At 43.1% G+C, this 19,159-nt stretch overlaps 1 protein-coding gene across 1 annotated transcript; it reads right to left on the reverse strand.

Annotated features, from left to right (window-relative positions):
• Positions 1-486: 486 nt before the first annotated feature.
• Positions 487-17,213, reverse strand: LOC146608252 (uncharacterized). Its single transcript, XM_085348036.1, has 7 exons — positions 17,144-17,213; positions 7,688-7,840; positions 4,826-4,951; positions 4,565-4,731; positions 2,025-2,112; positions 751-826; positions 487-547 (listed from the first exon to the last, which is right to left on the reverse strand). Exons 1-7 carry the CDS (start codon positions 17,211-17,213, stop codon positions 487-489), a joined length of 741 nt encoding a protein of 246 aa, XP_085204162.1.
• Between the last annotated feature and the right edge of the window lie 1,946 nt (positions 17,214-19,159).

The following is a 19,159-nucleotide window of genomic DNA, read 5'->3' on the forward strand; positions in this document are numbered from 1 at the left end:
AATACATCAATGTTATACCACACAGTATATCACATAGACTTAGAGGGCTATTTAAGCTGATTATAAAGTTGACAAAGTATTTAAATCCTGTCTGTTTGTCCTCACACATGAAGAATGAACCTCTCAAGTTTGGCATTCACCCCAGTAAGATTTTACAAGTAAGATGCTTCTGGAACTTTATCTGTACAACACATTATGGACATTCATAATCTGACATAAAAAACATTGTAATTTTGCCCAAAGGGATTTTCTTTTTTTCCTAATAGAAATATCTCTGGCTATATATTCTTTTATTTATTACTACTATTTCTTACACATAATATATACACATATATTTGTTTTGTTTTGGGTTTGTTTGTCCTCCGAAGCCTCCGTATTATTCTCTTCCTGTATTTCCAGGACTAGTTAAAGCAGACTTTTCTCCAGTGGTTTATGCAACACCAACTCTTCTTCATCCTCATCATCACAGTTTGATCCAGCACTGCTCTATCTCACAGTGTTGGTAGCAGTGGAGGAGCGCTGTCTTCGGGTCCTGCGGGTACAACAACTTTTTAGGTGGACAAGAAGAAAAAGACAACCAGTTAGAGCAGGGGTACCTCACAACGCAAAGCTGAAAGAAGAACTAAAATAAAATAAAATGGAAAAAGTCCATCAAATTAGATCTAAATAAAAATTATTAAGTGAGAACAATACAGTACAATAAAATAATGCTGATAAACTTGTACAGAGTAATCTTTTGTGGATTCTTACCAGCATTTACAACAAATAAGGCCAAACGGGAACACCAGAATCCATACAAATGGTAAGCTCAGTAAAGCCCGATTCCCAAAGAAAAGTTTTAGAAAAGGAATAAATTAATTTTACAAGAATTATGTTTTCCAGTCTTTAAATACGTGTAAAATAAAAAAAAAAAAAAAAAAAAAAAAAGATGCACTGCCACAGTCGCTGTTGTTTTTCATATATATGTAGCAGGTTGAAAAAGCTACATGTTTATTTTTGTAAGAAAACCAATTACCCCCTTATTTTTTTGTTTATTATTGTGACTTATTTTGACATTGTTATGTGTTGCCAGACCATGGTTATATTTCATTATGCCAGTAGATGGTGCTCTTGCACTGCTGTGGAACTACCAGAGACTAGCTATAGGCTCTGCGCATGCGCAGCTCAGAAATAAATGAGCTCCGGCCTGAACAAGACGCTAACTTCGGTGTCCTCTCTATTAATCCACAGGTACTGACAAACAAACTTTTATGTTACCGAACTGGTTCTAAATGTCATGTAAGTTGAGTAACAACTGTTCGGCCATATTTTGAGATGAGAGTGATGATGTTGTTTTGTGGTATTTCGTTGTAATGAGTATTAGTGTATCATCGGCATAATGCTATGTAGCACTATAAGTATATGCTATGACAGTGGCAACCTGCGACTTCCGAAAATGTGTTGTAGTGGTTGTTTTAGTGTTAGCCAAGCAGTACTGAGTACATGTATTAAGGGGAAAGCTTTTTGTTGGTGAAACAACGTTTGCAGTCGTCTGCCGCCATGTTGTGTTGCGTTCAAGGGACGCCATGTTCAAAAGTAATAGCGTATATGGCGCGAATGTGGGGAAAGGTTGTGTGAATGTGAGATGGGTTATTTTGGTATGTTGTTATGCTTTAACTGTGAGTGTTTTGTTTAAGTTGTGAGTATGTAAAGTCATTTTGAATTAGTTTGTATTTATTTTGCTTTTGAGAGAATGCTTTTTGTAACTTTATTTTTGTTTATGAACTCTGTTATTTTATGGGAAGAATGCATGGTCTAGTGTGATTTGTATTGTGTATATGTGCAGAAATAAATGAGCTCCGGCCTGAGCAAGACGCTAACTTCGGTGTCCTCTCTATTAATCCACAGTTTGCTCATATTTGGCTACGCAGTGCTCTCTAGCCTGTGTGCCGCTTGCTGCCGGTCCAGATTCCCCTAGGTCTGGTGCCGGTAACATATACAATGTAATATTTAATCATATATAATTTGTTGAGCTGATAACTCACTGATTAAGAGTGGATTCAGGATTTTTTCACTGTATCCATAGTTGACTGGGTTTTCCAGCTGACAGCTTATCAAACGCTCTCTGTTTGCCTGCAAATGAAGAGAAAAAAGGAGCTCATAAACACACACTGCATTTTAATTAGAAAACAAATGTCCTTGTTTTGTTTACCACATACTGAATTTTACCATTTGCCAGTCACTGAATTTGTTTGTGGCGCTCAAATCTGTCAGAACTTTCCCTCCAACTTACTGACTTAATTTCCATGGAGCTAAAGATAATCATTTGATGGTCTGAATGTATTCGTTTTCTGATTCTTTGTTTGAAACATGCACCTTGGTTGGTTGGTTGGTTGGTTGGTTTGTTGGTATGTGTGTCTGTGGATTTGGACGTGCCAAGATCGGTGTAAGACCCAAATGCAGACTCAAAAAAAAAAAAAAGAGGCAAATATTACCTGAAAACGCACATTTAATGTGGTTTATTCTTCAGGAAATACAAAATTCATGAGGAGTTCATCAGGTTGTATACACATAGGGGATAAAAACAGCTGATCAGTTAGGTGTACAGTGGTCCCTTGCTATAACGTGGTTCACCTTTCGTGGCCTCGCTGTTTCGCGTTTGTTTTTATTTGGTGTTTTTGGTGCAATTTTGCATGCTTTTTTCCCTTACAGCGCATTGAGTTCTGCGTCCTGATTGGCTGTAGACCATTGTCAATCAATCTCATGCTGTGTCTCCCGTCCAGTGCAGAATGCGTTCAGCTTGTCAAATTAACATAAATCTTCGATCTCTAGCAGTGTGACTCTGAAGTGCTGTACTGTATGTTTGTAAGTTTTCTCCCCAACAAACATAACAATGTTGACGGTTTGGTTTCATTCTATAATACTGGACCTATTTTTCTACGAAGGTTTGAATTTTGAGAGTGTTTAAACAATAGAGAAAAGTGTGAAAATGTTCATGACTGTCTGAGAAAAGTGTCTAAAGTGTGTAGTGAGAAAACAAAGTTGGCTACTTCGCGGATTACACCTATATGGCAGGTTATTTTTTAGAACGCAACTCCCGAGATAAACGATGGACCGCTGTACTGCAAAGAAAGTTCAACACAGACAGGCTTTCTTTTGCTTTAGCTAGTTACAAAATGTAAAACCCCAACCAGAGATAACAGGTCATCAACTTTCTCTCTTTTTTTAAATCGCTGCTGTTTGTTTCTCAAATGAAGGCTGCACACTGGTGGTCTGAAAATCTGGATAACTCTTCTGTCAGTATACATAATTCAGCATTTAAGCTGTTATCTTCTTTGGTCTATAAGTGTTTCCATATACAATATATTATATATGTAATAAACTGAAGATTTTACTTGATGGTCACTATTGGCAGTGTTGGGGAGTAACGGAATACATGTACCGCCGTTACGTATTTAGAATACAAAATATGAGTAACTGTATTCCGTTACAGTTACCGTTTAAAAAGGTGGTATTCAGAATACAGTTACTTTGTTGAAATAAATGGATTACACTGCGGTACTTTCCTGTTTCATTTTGTCGCGGGTCAGGACTGTTTGGGTTTTGTTTGACAGCTACGTTCTTTCGTTCCAGGCGGCAGCGTTACGGTTGCCATGGTTACAGGGCGACGCTCTCTCTCTCTTTCTGCGACTGTGTGTTTCCTGGGTGAGAGAGCGCCTTTTCGTTGTTGTTGTTGTTGTGCTAAGCTAACAGGCAGAATGCTACAAGCATAGCTCTAAAGAATGTAGCATCATGGGCAGTGTAGTCCGTGTTGCAGGGAGAATGCACTGCCATACACGTTATGTGTCTGTGAGCGCGAGGAGGGAGAAAAAGGGGAGTGGAAAGGTACGAGTTGTCGTCGAGGAAAAACGGGAGCTGGAAGCATGTAAATATAATAATAACCACTGCAGCCAAGAAGAGTGCCTGACGAGCCCAGTTGTAAGTAAGCTATTAAGACTCGACTGTTCGTGTTTTCCTCCGAAAACAATAAGTTCCGTTGGAGCAGCCTTTCAACGCCTCTCTCTGTCTCTCGCAAGAAAAATTGACCCACACAACAAAGTAAAGCTATTTTTCGGCTATGAGCCGACAGGGACCCCGCCGTATTAGTCAGAGGTCCCTTTACTACAGTTCGGAGTCGCGGACCTTCAGTAATAGTAATAAATCACACAGCAATAGTACATTCACGTTGTTGTAAAAAGCACGATAATATATTAAGTAATCCAAAGTATTCAGAATACGTTACTCTCATTGAGTAACGTAACGGAATACGTTACAGAATACATTTTGGGGCATGTATTCTGTATTCTGTAATGGAATACATTTTAAAAGTAACCTTCCCAACACTGACTATTGGTCTTTAAATAATGAAGGAAACGCAAACGGGTTCTTTATACATTGTGTAAAGGCCAAATGCACATAAAGCTGCGATAAAATGTCTTGAAAGTATTTCGATTAAAAAAAGTTTTGGATTCATTAGGTTTGGATAAAATGACAAAAATAACCAACAGAGCTGTCATGTGATTCAATAATCAGATCCTGTTTATACCTGTGTGATGTTGAACTGACTGGTTGGAGACTGTTTCACCATGTCACCTATCATCCAGTAATAGGTGATCGGTTTGGCATCATCTGTCACGTTGGGTTCACAAGTGAGAGTACAGTAGGTCATCTCAGGGTGGCACCATGTGGACACAGTAGGATTAGGGACAGTGGCTGGTAGAAAAGGGAGAAAACCAGCAAGAATTTGACTTAAAATCAGGTGAACTAGTTCGTGCTAGCTAGAGTATGAATTCCTCCTCCCACTTACTGATAACAATGATTTCCGTTGTGCTCATGACTTCATCATTAATCTCCGCCGTGTAGCTGCCGCTGTCGTTTAGAGCCAGGTTTGAGATCGTCAGGACCCCAGTGGAGGTATCCACCTCACAGCCATCTAAAAGTATGAAGTGAAGGTATCATCGTGGATCATTTCAATATATTAGCACAGAAATTACCTTAAACTTGATAGTTTAAGGTGCTAACCAGTAGAAATTTACATCACTGGAATCCGAGATTTATTTATACCTCATAACGTTGTCTGTGAAGGTTCTCAGTCATCCAGGTCATCGTAGTTTAAGGAGCTTGCAAAGAAAAATGTCTGGACTTCTTTAAGTTGCTTGAAGACGTTTCACGTCTCATCCGAGAAGCTTCTTCAATTCTAAGGTCAAATGGTGGGGAGTCCCAGATTTAAACCTAGTGGGAGTTTCCCCCCACAGAGGGACAAAAGGACCCCCTGATGATCCTCTAATCATCATTGTGAAACCTGGCCCCACCTTATCATGCGAATTCCTGAGGTCAGATGGCCCAGGATGTGAGTGGGCGTTAAGGCGTCTGGGGAGGGAACTCAAAACTGGATTATAGATGGCAGAGAGTTGGTGTCGTAAACCCCCGCCTCTGTTCAAAGATGGTCGCTCACAGTGGACATAGATGGCTTCTTTCACTCCTCTTTCAAACCATCTGTCCTCTCTGTCCAAAATGTGAACATTGGCATCCTCGAAAGAGTGACCTTTATCCTTAAGATGCAGATGGACTGCTGAGTCTCGTCCTGTGGAGGTGGCTCTTCTGTGTTGTGCACTTGTGAAGTGGCTGTTTGTCTCTCTAATGTAGAGGTCTGAGCATTCCTCGCTGCACTGTACAGCATACACCACATTGTTAAGTCTGTGTTTTGGCGTTTTGTCTTTCGGGTGAACCAGTTTCTGTCTGAGCGTGTTGCTGGGTCTGAAATACACTGGGATGTCATGCTTGGAGAAAACTCTCCTGAGTTTTTCTGATACACCGGCTACATAGGGGATGACAATGTTGTTGCGTCTGTCCTTCTTATCCTTCCTCGCTGGTGTCTGATCTTCTTTTCTGTGCCTCTTTGCTGACTTTAAGAACGCCCATTTAGGATAGCCGCACGTTTTGAGTGCTTCCTTTACATGTGTGTGTTCCTTCTTTTTCCCTTCAGGCTTAGAGGGAACATGTTCTGCCCGGTGGTGTAGGGTCCTGATTACTCCAAGTTTGTGTTCCAGAGGGTGGTGGGAGTCAAAAAGGAGGTACTGGTCCGTGTGTGTGGGCTTCCGGTAAACTGGTTTGAAAGGAGTGAAAGAAGCCATCTATGTCCACTGTGAGCGACCATCTTTGAACAGAGGCGGTGATTTACAACACCAACTGTCTGCCATCTATAATCCAGTTTTGAGTTCCCTCCCCAGACGCCTTAACGCCCACTCACATCCTGGGCCATCTGATCTCAGGAATTCACATGATAAGGTGGGGCCAGGTTTCACAATGAGCTCACTCGAAACTCTGGCTGATTTGGACCTACACCCAGTTTCACACCTTGGCTCAGGCGATTAGAGGATCATCAGGGGGTCCTTTTGTCCCTCTGTGGGGGGATACTCCCACTAGGTTTATATCTGGGACTCCCCACCATTTGACCTTAGAATTGAAGAAGCTTCTTGGATGAGACGTGAAACGTCTTCAAGCAACTTAAAGAAGTCCAGACGCTTTTCTTTGCAAGCTTCTTTGAATACCTCATAACAGTTTAAACAAAAAACCTACCCCAAAGAATCTACTTAGCCTGTTAGTGAAGGCTTAAGTTACACACTGCTTGCAACCTCTGGTTGCTATTGAAAGATATTTTGTCTTTGGCCAGTTGAGTGTTTGCTGAAGGTCCCTGGATGTCCCTGGTTGAATACTCACAAAGAGGGTGCTTCACCACAAACCTCCTGGTGCCAGAAAATTAATTCTGTCCATCTTGGTGTAGCAAGTACAGTGGCTGAAGCATTCACTCAGTCATCCAAGTAACTTCTTCAGGTCTTTTTCAGTGAAGTCACTGAAAAAGAGCTAAGAAGTCACTTAGGACGAGAGACTTCTACTCACTGAATATGTTATGTTCAGATGAAAAGAATCAACTTGCTGGGATTTTCTTACCTGGATGATTAAGCAGGCATCAAGACTGCTTGTGATTGCTTTAGTCAACATCAGATTGAGATGGAAACCAATAGTTTGCATAAAGGTGGTGAATTGTTTGTGTGACTTAAGTTGTAAATAACTTGCCAACTAACCAGGCAGGGGAAGTTAAAGTTGAAAAAATGCAGATACTTTTCTGCCTTACCTGCAAAATCAACATGTTTCAAAAGCTGCAACATTTACTTTGAAGGCAAACGTGCTCTGTTTCCAGTTTGTGTCACACTTTTGAGTTTTACATCCGCTTGGGGCTGCTAATGACCAAACCAGTTCCAAGGAGGTTTTCAGTGGAGCACCAAACACCTCTTTTGCGACCAATTTCACCTTTCTACAGTCAGCAAATTCCCACAACTACTTGCCACCCAATCAGTCAGAGAAAACACATTTTTATGTGGCAACCGATTGTTGTCAGGCAGTCAACAACTAGTCTCTTGGTCGGCGTAAATATGTCCCTTAAAATATTATTTGAGCAAAGGTTTACGTTTATTTAAAGGTCGTCAGTACCAAAACCTTCATGTTTGGTGTATGTTCAGGGGTTAAATTAAAGGAAAGATTTAAGGATACTTTTAGGCTTTGTAGTTTTACAATGAGAGTCATGACTTTTTTCTAAATACGCTACATACAAACATTAAAAATATGTAATCTGTGCATGTATATGGATTTCAGTCTTGAGTGAATGTACCTCGGAAGTGCCAGGAGGTGAAACGTTGTTGTCTGGTCCACTCCAGAGCAACATCCTGATCATGTGTCCACTTGATCCTGGTGATGGAAGCAGACACAGAGCCTGGTGTGAGGACGACTTTGTCACCCACTTTCTTGTAGACGCCTTCTTTCTCTGCAAAATCAACATATTAAGAGTTTCACATTCAATTCTTTAAATGCACAATTGCTTTAATTTACAGTTTGGTCTTATGCAATGTAGACATTCAGGCTGTGGGGGCAGCAGTATAAGTGTAGATGCTCAGACCTCCCTCTTCTCATCCACCTCCTCCAAGTCTTTTGAAAATACACCGAGGCATTTCCAAGCAAACAGAGGGCTTGGAAGGATGTCTACTCTGAGATCTTCTCCTGTTTGTATCTGTGGTTATATTCTTTTGGTAACTACCCACAGCTCATGGTCATAGGTGAAAGCATGGCTCGACCAGCCATCAGCAACAACTCTTCGCCCCAGTGAAAGCAGGAGATAATGAAGAGAATAGAATGACATCATTTGCAAACAGCAGAGATGAGATTCTGAGACCACCAAACATGATCTGCTCCATCCCTCGGCTGTGCCTAAAAATTACTTCCAGAATTAATGACAAAGGGGGTGGAGTCCAACACCCACCATTGTGAGCCAAGCTCTAACTGTTGATCACGGTGTGACAAAGTGGCTAGGACAGAATTCATTTGCCATTTGTCACTTGCATATATTGTTATTTTGTGTTCTGTTATCCTATAATCTATCCATAATGCTTTAATGTAAACACAGCACATGTAACCTTGGCTCTACATACTATCCCGGGTCTGTTTGTGGTAGCATTGGTTATATTTATTTCATCTGTGCAAATGTACTTAAAGCTAGTGATGTGACGTTCTGTATCGAGGCTTCGAAGCGTGTGTCGAGTAATGGAGGGGGCGTTTCCGCGAAGCGCGTATCGAGGCTTGCTTCATTTATGGGAGGAGCTGAAAATGATGACGTCCGAAGCCTCGCTGCCCGGCTGTACCACGTGACTGGTTCAGGAAGCGGTTCGAACTTTGCCGCGAGCTATGACAGCGATATAAACCCCTCAGACCCCATTCAAAATGTGGGCGTTTGATGGAGAGTTGCGGTTAGTGAGAGTTAGAGACAGTTTGGGAAAAAAAGAAATCGCCTACGACCTGCCACAGTGGAGAAACTGTTGTTTTTAAATAAAAACCAATGATGTGTCCCCTAAACACTAATCACTGTCATTGCCTCAATGTTACAAAAGCACAACCACTGTCCACACCTCACCTCACAGTATATGATCATTTCCATTTTAGGCATTTCCAAATAATCATTTTCCATACTGCCAGGATAAATATACACAGTATACTGCCATCACTACAATATAGATGTTTTACACACTCCTTTTGTTGTTGACATTTACAGGCTGTGTGCAAAATGCCACACTCTTCAAATTCATGCCAACCAATATTTTTACGTCCAGTAGGTGTCCTGCTAGAGCAAATGAAGCTTCAAGAAGCTTCGCGTTGGGGTGAACCAACTGGATGAAAAGCTTCAGTGCTTCACGAGGCTTCATCTGCCCATCACTACTTAAAGCTAAATGTCACTTCATCATTAATTGATTTGCATCTTTCATTTGTTTATGTAGTTTGGTTATACTTACCATTGTGTGTTCCTTTGAGCAGGTCCTATTTGTAAAACAGGTATGTGTGAAGGGCCGCCCCAGTACTTCCTGATTTTATAGGATATGATGTCACTGATCATGTCAATTGGGTGTAACCAAATGAAGGGGTGCTTATTTTGTGTAAAATTGTTTATTTCATTTAAAATAACCTCATGAGTCAGATTAGGTGAAGAGATTGACTTTTCAAACTGTTTAGTTGGGTGAATGAGTTTGTTAAGTGGAAAAATTATTTTATTCCTGTTTCTTTGTCTAGACTGTGTTATTTAGTCTACCCTGTTTTCCCAATGATAGAGGTTAATGAGATCCAGGTGTGAGTGGAATTCTATATAAAGCAGGTGAGATTTTGACTCACAGGTTCTTATGTTTTGTGAAACAATTGTTGAAAGGCGACGCCAGAAAATAAAGAACACTTAAAAGAAACTTGAACAGTCTGCAAATGCTGTCTTCCTATTACCTTTCATGCTGCTTATGTTATGCTACTTCACACAGGGATCAAAAACCCTGTAACAAAAAGCCACTCCCGGATAGGGATGGGTATCGTTTAGGTTTTATCCAATACCAGTACCAAACCGGTAGTGATGGGCAGATGAAGCCCCATGAAGCACTGAAGCTTTTCATCCAATTGGTTCACCCCAACGCGAAGCTTCATGAAGCTTCATTTGCTCTAGCAGGACACCTACTGGACGTAAAAATAATAGCTGGCATGAATTTGAAGAGTGTGGCATTTTGCACACAGCCTGTAAATGTCAACAACAAAAGGAGTGTGTAAAACATGTATATTGTAGTGATGGCAGTATACTGTGTATATTTATAGTGGCAGTATGGGAAATGATTATTTGGAAATGCTTGAAATGGAAATGATCATTTACTGTGAGGTGAGGTGTGGTTGGGGTGTGGACAGTGGTTGTGCTTTTGTAACGTTGAGGTATGGACAGCTACACACTGAGGCTTTGAGCCTCAGTCCTGCCTGTTCACATTTTATTCTGTAAAAACTAAATTTTCACTGCTTTTATGACCTTTTTAGTGGGGAGAACATAGCTAGGATTTAATGATTTAACAAATCTTTTGAATCCTTTGTCCTCCACAATGCTAAATGGCTGGGAGTCCTCAATCACCATGCTGACCAGGTCTTCATCTATTTGAGATTGTTCTCCTGAAGAAAGACAATAAAGATAAAGCACAAATATAAATATCACATACGTAACTTATAACAGTTGTATAATATTGTTATATCATTTAGTAACATTACTGCATGCTATATTATCATGGCATTTGATGGCTCACCTGGTCTTGCTCCACAATCGGTGTTCCCCTTATTCTCATGCAAAGCTCTGTAGTGCCTAAGCATGGATGAGGTGTTGTTGTTATATCCCAGCTCCCTGGCACATAGAAAACACTTCACCTTGTACAAAAGTCAAGACAGCTCAACATAAATTGTATTGCACCATCAGTATCATGAAAATACATCTTCTGTAGAAATTTACATACCTTGTTGGGAGGAATAAGATCAAAATGTTCCCACACAGGGGAGGACATCCTCCTCTTCTTAGCTGGCTCCATTCTCTCCTGACTTTCCTCACTCTCATAAACCTCCAAACGGTCTCCAAACTCTCACTAACCGCAACTCTCCATCAAACACCCACATTTTTGAATGAAGTCTGAGGGGTTTATATCGCTGTCATATCTCGCGGCAAAGTTCGAACCACTTCATGAACCAGTCACGTGGTACAGCCGGGCAGCGAGGCTTCGGACGTCATCATTTTCAGCTCCTCCCATAAATGAAGCAAGCCTCGATACGCGCTTCGCGGAAACGCCCCCTCCATTACTCGACACACGCTCCGAAGCCTCGATACAGAACGTCCCATCACTACAAACCGGTACTTTTGAAACGTGCCGGTGCTTAAACGGTGCTCGAACCAGTGCTTAAAGAATGGAGAACACAAAATTGGTCCAAAAACCTCTCATGTTTAGCTGTTTTTTTTGTAAAAAGATAACAATGTTAGCCTTTTCTGCAGCTATAGGGGATTTATGGCATCACTCTTGGCTGGAAGCAGTGCTTAAACAATGGAAAAAACAAACTTTGTCCAACAACCTCTCATGTTTAGCTGTTTTCCACCTTTTCTTTGGTCATTTTAGCCTTTTTGGCCAGGGTGAAGGGAGTATCTGCCATCAAACAAGAAGACAGCCGCATGTAACTACGACGGTGTTTGCTAGTTCACCTTACGTGCATTAATGTAATAATGTGGCCTACTCAGCGTAAATTACACACGAACAACATTAAGCTACTCACGCAGAGAAGAATGGCTGCTGCTGCCGCCATCATCATCATCATTCGTCACCGTCATCATTTCTGCTACACTGGCAGGGCTAGGGGCCAGGACTCTCCTCTTTGGGTTTTTGGGGGATGTTGCTAACTCAGGGTCAGATAACAGGCAACCCACCCACAGTAGATGCGCACGGTGTGAGGTCTCGCAGCAAGCTATCAAATACGGTGCATTTCTCGGCTTTTAACAAAATGCTATATGCAGGTGTTTCATCAGATTCGAGGAGTTACCTCTTTTGCACAGTATCACCTTAAAGCACTTGTTGCAGGCTGCTGAGTTTGCATCTTTTGCTGTGAAGTACAGCCAGACTTTGACCGCTTCGCTTTGGGCATTTTTAATCTGTAGCTCTGCCATGGTAGACACCGACCACTGCATGAACCATTCTGACTCAGTGTCCCCAGCTTCTTATTTACTCTATAAGAAAAGGCAAATTTATACTACTTACAGTACTTATTGATCACGCTAAATAGCTTAAGCAGCAGATCCACTGTAACTATTTATGAATTTATGGACATGAATTCCATGTGCAAAACAAAAATGTACAAACATTCTGTCATGGTCCTGAGTCTTAGGACTCAGTGTTTTGTGTTTCCTTATGCTTTTGTTCATTCCGAGTGTGTATTCTGTTGTGATTTTGCCATTTGTTAGGTTTCTGTTCTTTGCCTGCCTGCTCCCACTTCTCTGTGTTCCCTCTGTCTGTCCATGGTGTTATTGTGTCTGCTCATGAGTCTGCCTGTCAAGTTCAGTGTCCTGTCTGGTTTTCTGTGTCTGTTAGTTTCCTGTTTTATTCTGAAAGTTCATGTCTCATGTCAGTGTGTTCAGTTTTACCTCTCCCCTGCCTCGTTAGCCTAATTGCTCCCAGCTGTGTCTCCCTCCTGTGGCCCATTCCCTGATTACTCCCCGTGTATTTAAGCCCTGTGTTTTCCTGTGCTCTCTGTCGTGTCGTCTGTTTAGTTCCATGTCAGTCTGCATTATTCTGTTACCCTGTATTCATTCTGCGTCTCTCTGCCATCTCTCTTTGTGCATTTTGCTCCTCCTCCCGTGAGTGTCTGGTTTAAGTTTTGTTCTTTAGTTTTCCCAGTTTAGGTTTGTTTACTCCCCGCTCTGCTCTTCCTGTTTTGTCACCTTCTCACCGCTGTAAATAAACACTCACTCGCACCCCAGCCAGTACCTGCATTTTGGATCCTTTTTTTCAATACACCACACGACTGCCCCCAGCCGTGACACATTCATCTTGATGCTAAAAAATGATACATCTGCCTTTTACAACATTGTACTTTTATGTGATGAATCTATTTATTACATCACTAGTAAATGAAGTGAAATGTACAATACTTTGCACTGAAATCTAAATGAACATACTTGGGAAAACTGGTATTTAAATGGTTTGGGTTAGTATGCAAAAGTCAACATTATTTGAGTAATCACAGGTTTGTTAAGAATTTGCACCACTGAAAGATCCTCTTTTACAGCATAACACTGATTACCATCGAAGTACAGCAAGAATTTCCTTAGTGAAGTGAACCATTCACCACAGTCACAGGTTTCTGTCTTTAACGGTCTCAGAGTTTTTTCTTTCCTTGTTTGTACACATGGATTTCTCCAAAACATGTGTCAGTCTTAATTACTGATAGGTTGCTTTACTGTAATAAGGAGCCTTGTTTACAGTTGTGCAGCACTGGTTTGTCTTGTTGTTTCACAGAATTACGTTACCAAGATGTGATGGTAGCAAAAGTGTCCATTAGGGGTCAAACACTTCAAACCTTCAGAAGACCCTTATGAAGAGAACATCGAGGGAACAGTTTACCCTGCCCGGGATAGGGTTACCGGGACCCCGCCCTGGAGCCAGGCCTGGGGAGGGTGCCCGAGGGCGAGCATCTGGTGGCCGGGCCTTAGTCCATGGGGCCCGGCCGGGCACAGCCCGAAGAGGAGACATGGGCCCATCCTCCCGCAGGCCCACCACCCGCAGGAGGCGCCATAGGGGTCGGGTGCATTGTGTGCCGGGTGGCAGCCAGGAGCGGAGGCCCTGGCGGACTGATCCCCGGCTGCCAAGACTGACAATAGGGACATGGAATGTCACCTCTCTGGTGGGGAAGGAGCCTGAGTTAGTGCGTGAGGTTGAGAGGTACCGGCTAGATATAGTCGGGCTCACCCCTATGCGTGCTGGAAGGTGCTCCACCTGGAGACTCTGTTGTCCTGCTGGGAGACTTCAATGCTCACGTGGGTAACGACAGCGAGACCTGGAGGGGCGTGATTGGGAGGAACGGCCTCCCTGATCTGAACCCGAGCGGCGTTTTGTTATTGGACTTCTGTGCAAATCACAGTTTGGCCATAACGAACACCTTGTTCGAACATAAGAGTGTCCATAAGTGCATGTGGCACCAGGACGCTCTAGGCCGTAGGTCGATGATCGATTTTGTAATCGTATCAGCAGACCTGCAACAATATGTTCTGGACACTCGGGTAAAGAGAGGGGCTGAGCTGTCAACTGATCACCACCTGGTGGTGAGTTGGATCAGGTGGCGGGGGAGGACGCTGGACAGACCTGGTGCATCTAAACATGTAGTGAGGGTGTGCTGGGAAAGTCTAGCAGAGGCCCCAGTCCGCGAGATCTTCAACGCACACCTCCGGCAGAGCTTCAACAGCATTCCGAGGGAGACTGGGGACATTGAGTCCGAATGGACCATGTTCAGCGTCTCCATTGCCGGAGCTGCTGCATTGAGCTGCGGCCACAAGGTGGTTGGTGCCTGCCGTGGTGGTAATCCCTGAACCAAATGGTGGACACCAGAGGTGAAGGGAGCCACCAGGCTGAAGGAGTCCTATTGGGCTTGGTTAGCCTGTGGGATTTCGGAGGCAGCTGACAGGTATCGACAGGCCAAGCGGGCAGTGGCTGAAGCAAAAACTCGGGTGTGGGAGGAGTTCGGAGAGGCCATGGAAAAAGACTTTCGGACTGCCTCGAAGAGATTCTGGCAAACCGTCAGACGTCTCAGGAGGGGAAAGCGGTGCTCTACCTGCACTGTGTATAGTGCTCGCGGAGCGCTGCTGACGTCGACTGAGAAAATTGTCAGGCGGTGAAAGGAATACTTCGAGGACCTCCTTAATCCCACTGACACGTCTTCCGAGGAGGAAGCAGAGTCTGGGGATGAGGGGAATGACCCGCAAATTTCCAGGGGCGAGGTCAGTGAGGCAGTTAAACAACTCCTTGGTGGCAGAGCCCCTGGTGTTGATGAGGTCCGCCCGGAGTTCCTGAAGGCTCTGGACGTTGTAGGGCTGTCCTGGTTGACACGCCTCTACAATGTTGCGTGGAGATCAGGGGCAGTACCCCTGGACTGGCAGACCGGGGTGGTGGTCCCCAACTTTTAAGAAGGGAGACCAGAGGGTGTGTTCCAACTACAGGGGGATCACACTCCTCAGCCTCCCTGGGAAAGTCTATGCCAGGGTGCTGGAAAGGAGAGTTCGTCCGCTAGTCGAACCTCGGATACACGAGGAACAATGCGGTTTTCGTCCTGGTCGCGGAACACTGGACCAGCTCTTTATCCTCTCCAGGATACTTGAGGGTGCATGGGAGTTTGCCCAACCAGTCTACATGTGTTTTGTGGACTTGGAGAAGGCATTCGACCGTGTCCCTCGGGGTGTCCTGTGGGAGGTGTTGCAGGAGTGTGGGGTTTCTGGTCCATTGCTACGGGCCATTCGATCCCTATACAACCGTTGCAAGAGCTTGGTTCGCATTGCCGGCAATAAGTCGGACTCGTTCCCGGTGGGTGATGGGCTCCGCCAGGGCTGCCCTTTGTCACCGGTTCTGTTCATAATTTTTATGGGCAGGATTTTTAGGCGCAGCCAAGTGGTGGAGGGCTTTCACTTTGGTGGCCTCAGAATCTCATCTCTGCTTTTTGCAGATGATGTGGTTCTGTTGGCTTCATTGGGTGAGGACCTCCAGCTTGCACTGGAACGGTTCGCAGCCGAGTGTGAAGCAGCGGGAATGAGGATCAGCACCTCCAAATCTGAGGCCATGGTTCTCACCCGGAAAAGGGTGGAGTGCCCACTCCGGGTCGGGGATGAGTTCCTGCCCCAAGTGGAGGAGTTCAAGTATCTCGGGGTCTTGTTCATGAGTGATGGGAGAAGGGAGCCGGAGATCGACAGATGGATTGGGGCTGCAGCTGCAGTAATGCGGACGCTGCACCGGTCCGTCATGGTGAAGAGGGAGCTGAGTGTAAAAGCAAAGCTCTCAATTTACTGGTCGATCTACGTCCCTACCCTCACCTATGGCCACGAGCTGTGGGTAGTGACCGAAAGAACGAGATCGCGGATACAAGCGGCGGAAATGAGCTTCCTCCGAAGGCTGGCTGGCCTCTCCCTTAGAGATAGGGTGGGAAATTCGGCCATCCAGGAGGGGCTCAGAGTAGAGCCGCTGCTGCTCCACATCGAAAGGAGCCAGCTGAGGTGGTTCGGGCATCTGACAAGGATGCCTCCTGGGCGCCTCCTGGGTGAGGTGTTCCGGGCATGTTCCACTGGGAGGAGGCCCCGGGGCAGACCCAGGACACGCTGGAGAGATTATATCTCTCGGCTGGCCTGGGAACGCCTTGATGTTCCCCCGGATAAGCTGGAGGAGGTGGCTGGGGAGAGGGAAGTCTGGGCCTCTCTGCTTAGGCTGCTGCCCCCGCGACCCGGCCTCGGATAAAGCGGATGAAGATGGATGGATGGATGCTTCAAACCTTTCAGTGTTTCACGATGTTATCACTAATTTTAAATATACTAATACAATTAAAAGTGGTAGGTTACATCACAAATACTTTGTTATTATTATTATTATTATCATTTTTAATCAAGTTTGTAGCTTAACAGCACATTAAAATAATTAATTTTATTTATGAACATTTGTTTATATGGCAGTGTTACTGTTATTGTGTATTCTTAAAACTTAAAGCAGCACAAGTGAAGCCTCGGGCAGCCGGGCAGACTCGAAACAAAAGAATGCACAGTACAGCTTACAGGACGTTAACATTATTCTGGATAGTAAACATATACTATGAGACTGATGACAAGGAGGAGTAAAACACACTTATACACAAACACACCACACCAATAAAATGGTTCTTTGGTGAAGTTAGGCACAAACTGTGTTGAACATGCAGTGCTCTCTGGTTCTGGTTTATATTCAATAAATATGTCATTTGTCACTTCATTTGTTGTACCTGTAGCATTTTTTGTATGTATGGCAGACAGTTCCGTGGTTGTGTTCGGTTGCCAAAAGTGCAGAGTATGACTTTAATCATGAATACAAACATTATATATAAACATGTTATATTTTTGTTTGCTCACCTGAAACTTTTACTTTGTACCAGTGGGACTGTTTCACTTTAGAGTGAAAAGTACACTAACCTGTCCCAGTCCTGTTTTTTCTAATTATCTATCAAACTTCCACACAGAGTATCCAAAACTCACCTGAGTTACCACCCAGCGTCTTCCAAGCCACCACCAGAATCATAAAACCCAAAGAGCACGATGGTAACATCTTCCTGAATTAATAAAAAGAGCTGGGAAATAATCCACCATTCTGGTGCAAATCCCACAGATAATTCTAGGATGTGGAAGTTGTTGGAATAAAGGGAATAAAACAGGTCGCAGGTGCTGCTAATCTAGAGAAAGAAGATCTGACATTAAAATGAAAGTCAAATTTAAAAAAAAAAACAGGAGGAAACAAATTCTACTTTGTGAAGAACTGGTTGAACAACTTCCAGAGCAGGTTGTGGCAAGTGCAGCACATTTTTATTTTACACACAGTTTACGTGTGTATTTGTGGTGCTGCTCTCTGTTTCTACTCCAGTTGTTTTCAGTGTAAACATTGTGCTCCGTGCTCTAAATGATTCACTTTCACGCTGTGGTTTCTCAGACTTTTGTAGATCTTAAATCTGCTAAAATATTGTGCCGTTTTTTTCGACATGCATTAATCACAAGACAACAGTACGTCTCAATTTTTGCTACAAAATAAAGAAATGCTGCTTTAATGACTTTTAAAGCCTCTAAATATTGTAGCAACACTTTCTAAAAAAAAAAAAGAGTTGCTGAACACAAAATTGCCTTTATACTCTTGTACAGCCAGGCCTCCTGTCATTTGTCTGTATCACAACACAGGGCTGCATAAAAGGTTATACCCATCTTCTTCAGTTAGGCTAAATCTACATTTCCTTGAAAAAAAAATAAGACATTTTTATTAAGTATATTCATTTATTATTTTGGTTGACTTATTTAAGCTTTGAAAAATGAAGCACTCAATAACTCAAGCAACCTGCCTCAGGTTTACTTAGTTTCACATTTGGCTGATGCACAAATATAAAGGTAATGTTAAAGTTCTCACCTCAGTGTATAAAATAAGGCAAATAGTTAAATTGTCAATATCTTAATATTAAGGAAAGCTGTCTTCCCTTTCTGAACACCAGGACCAGTTAAACCTGCTACAAGGCCCCTGTGAACAGGGAAATACTGTAAATGTACGCTCTTATTTAACCACAGCTGCATAAACTGTCTAACAGATTGCTTACATGTAGCCATTATAGTTTTGTTTTTTTCAGCTTGTTAAAACAACTAGTTGATCCACCAATGCTGCAGCTAGTACTGAAAAACACTGAAAGAGAGCGTATATGGGCTTCTCTTCATTGGCCCCTCTGCTAAATCCAGAATCAAGTTTAAAATTCTTCTCATATAAACTCTTGAATAATCAGGCCCCATCTTATCTTAACTACCTTACAGTACTATATCACCCCAATGGAGCACTTTGCAGACTTCCAGGACTGCAAGCTTACTTGTGGTTCCTAGGATATTTAAAAGTAGAATGGGAGGTTGGAACCAGCTCCCAGCTTGGATTCGGGAGACAGACGGGCTTAACAGGGTTTTTTTTTGATAAAGCATATAGTTATAGTTGGATCAGGTGACTCTGAATCTTCCCTTAGTTATGCTGCAGTAGGCCTTAGCTGCTGGGGACTTGCCATGATGCACTGTTTCTTCTTCACTCACCTTTTTCCACCCACCTTTCTTCATTTAATCATTAGTTATTATGTCTGCCTCTCTTCTGTTTTCCTTCTGTCCCGTCTTCCTCACCTCACCTCAAATCAGTCCTAGCAGATGGGCGCCCCTCCCTGGTTCTGCTCTAGGTTTCTTTCTATTAAAAGGGAGTTTTTTCTTCCCACTGTCACCAAACCGCTTACTCTTAGCAGTCCTCTGATTGTTGGGGTTTCTTTACCTTACAACGTAAAGCGTCTTGAGGCACCTATTGTGATTTGGTGCTTCATTTAATCCAGTTTTATCATAAACTGATCTGCACAGACTGAGACATGGGAATTCCCAGTAGACTCTGCTTGATTTTTAGTCTTTACCCCCCAGTGTACTTTTAAACTGGACATTATTCTCTCACATGCATTTCTGCACAGCAAAGAAACATTAATGAAGCAAGATGAGACTCCA

This window comes from Diplotaxodon limnothrissa, linkage group LG23 (genome assembly GCF_057381915.1).
Source record: "Diplotaxodon limnothrissa isolate DT_005_m linkage group LG23, D_limnothrissa_male_GT1.1, whole genome shotgun sequence".
Classification (NCBI taxonomy): Eukaryota; Metazoa; Chordata; class Actinopteri; order Cichliformes; family Cichlidae; genus Diplotaxodon; species Diplotaxodon limnothrissa.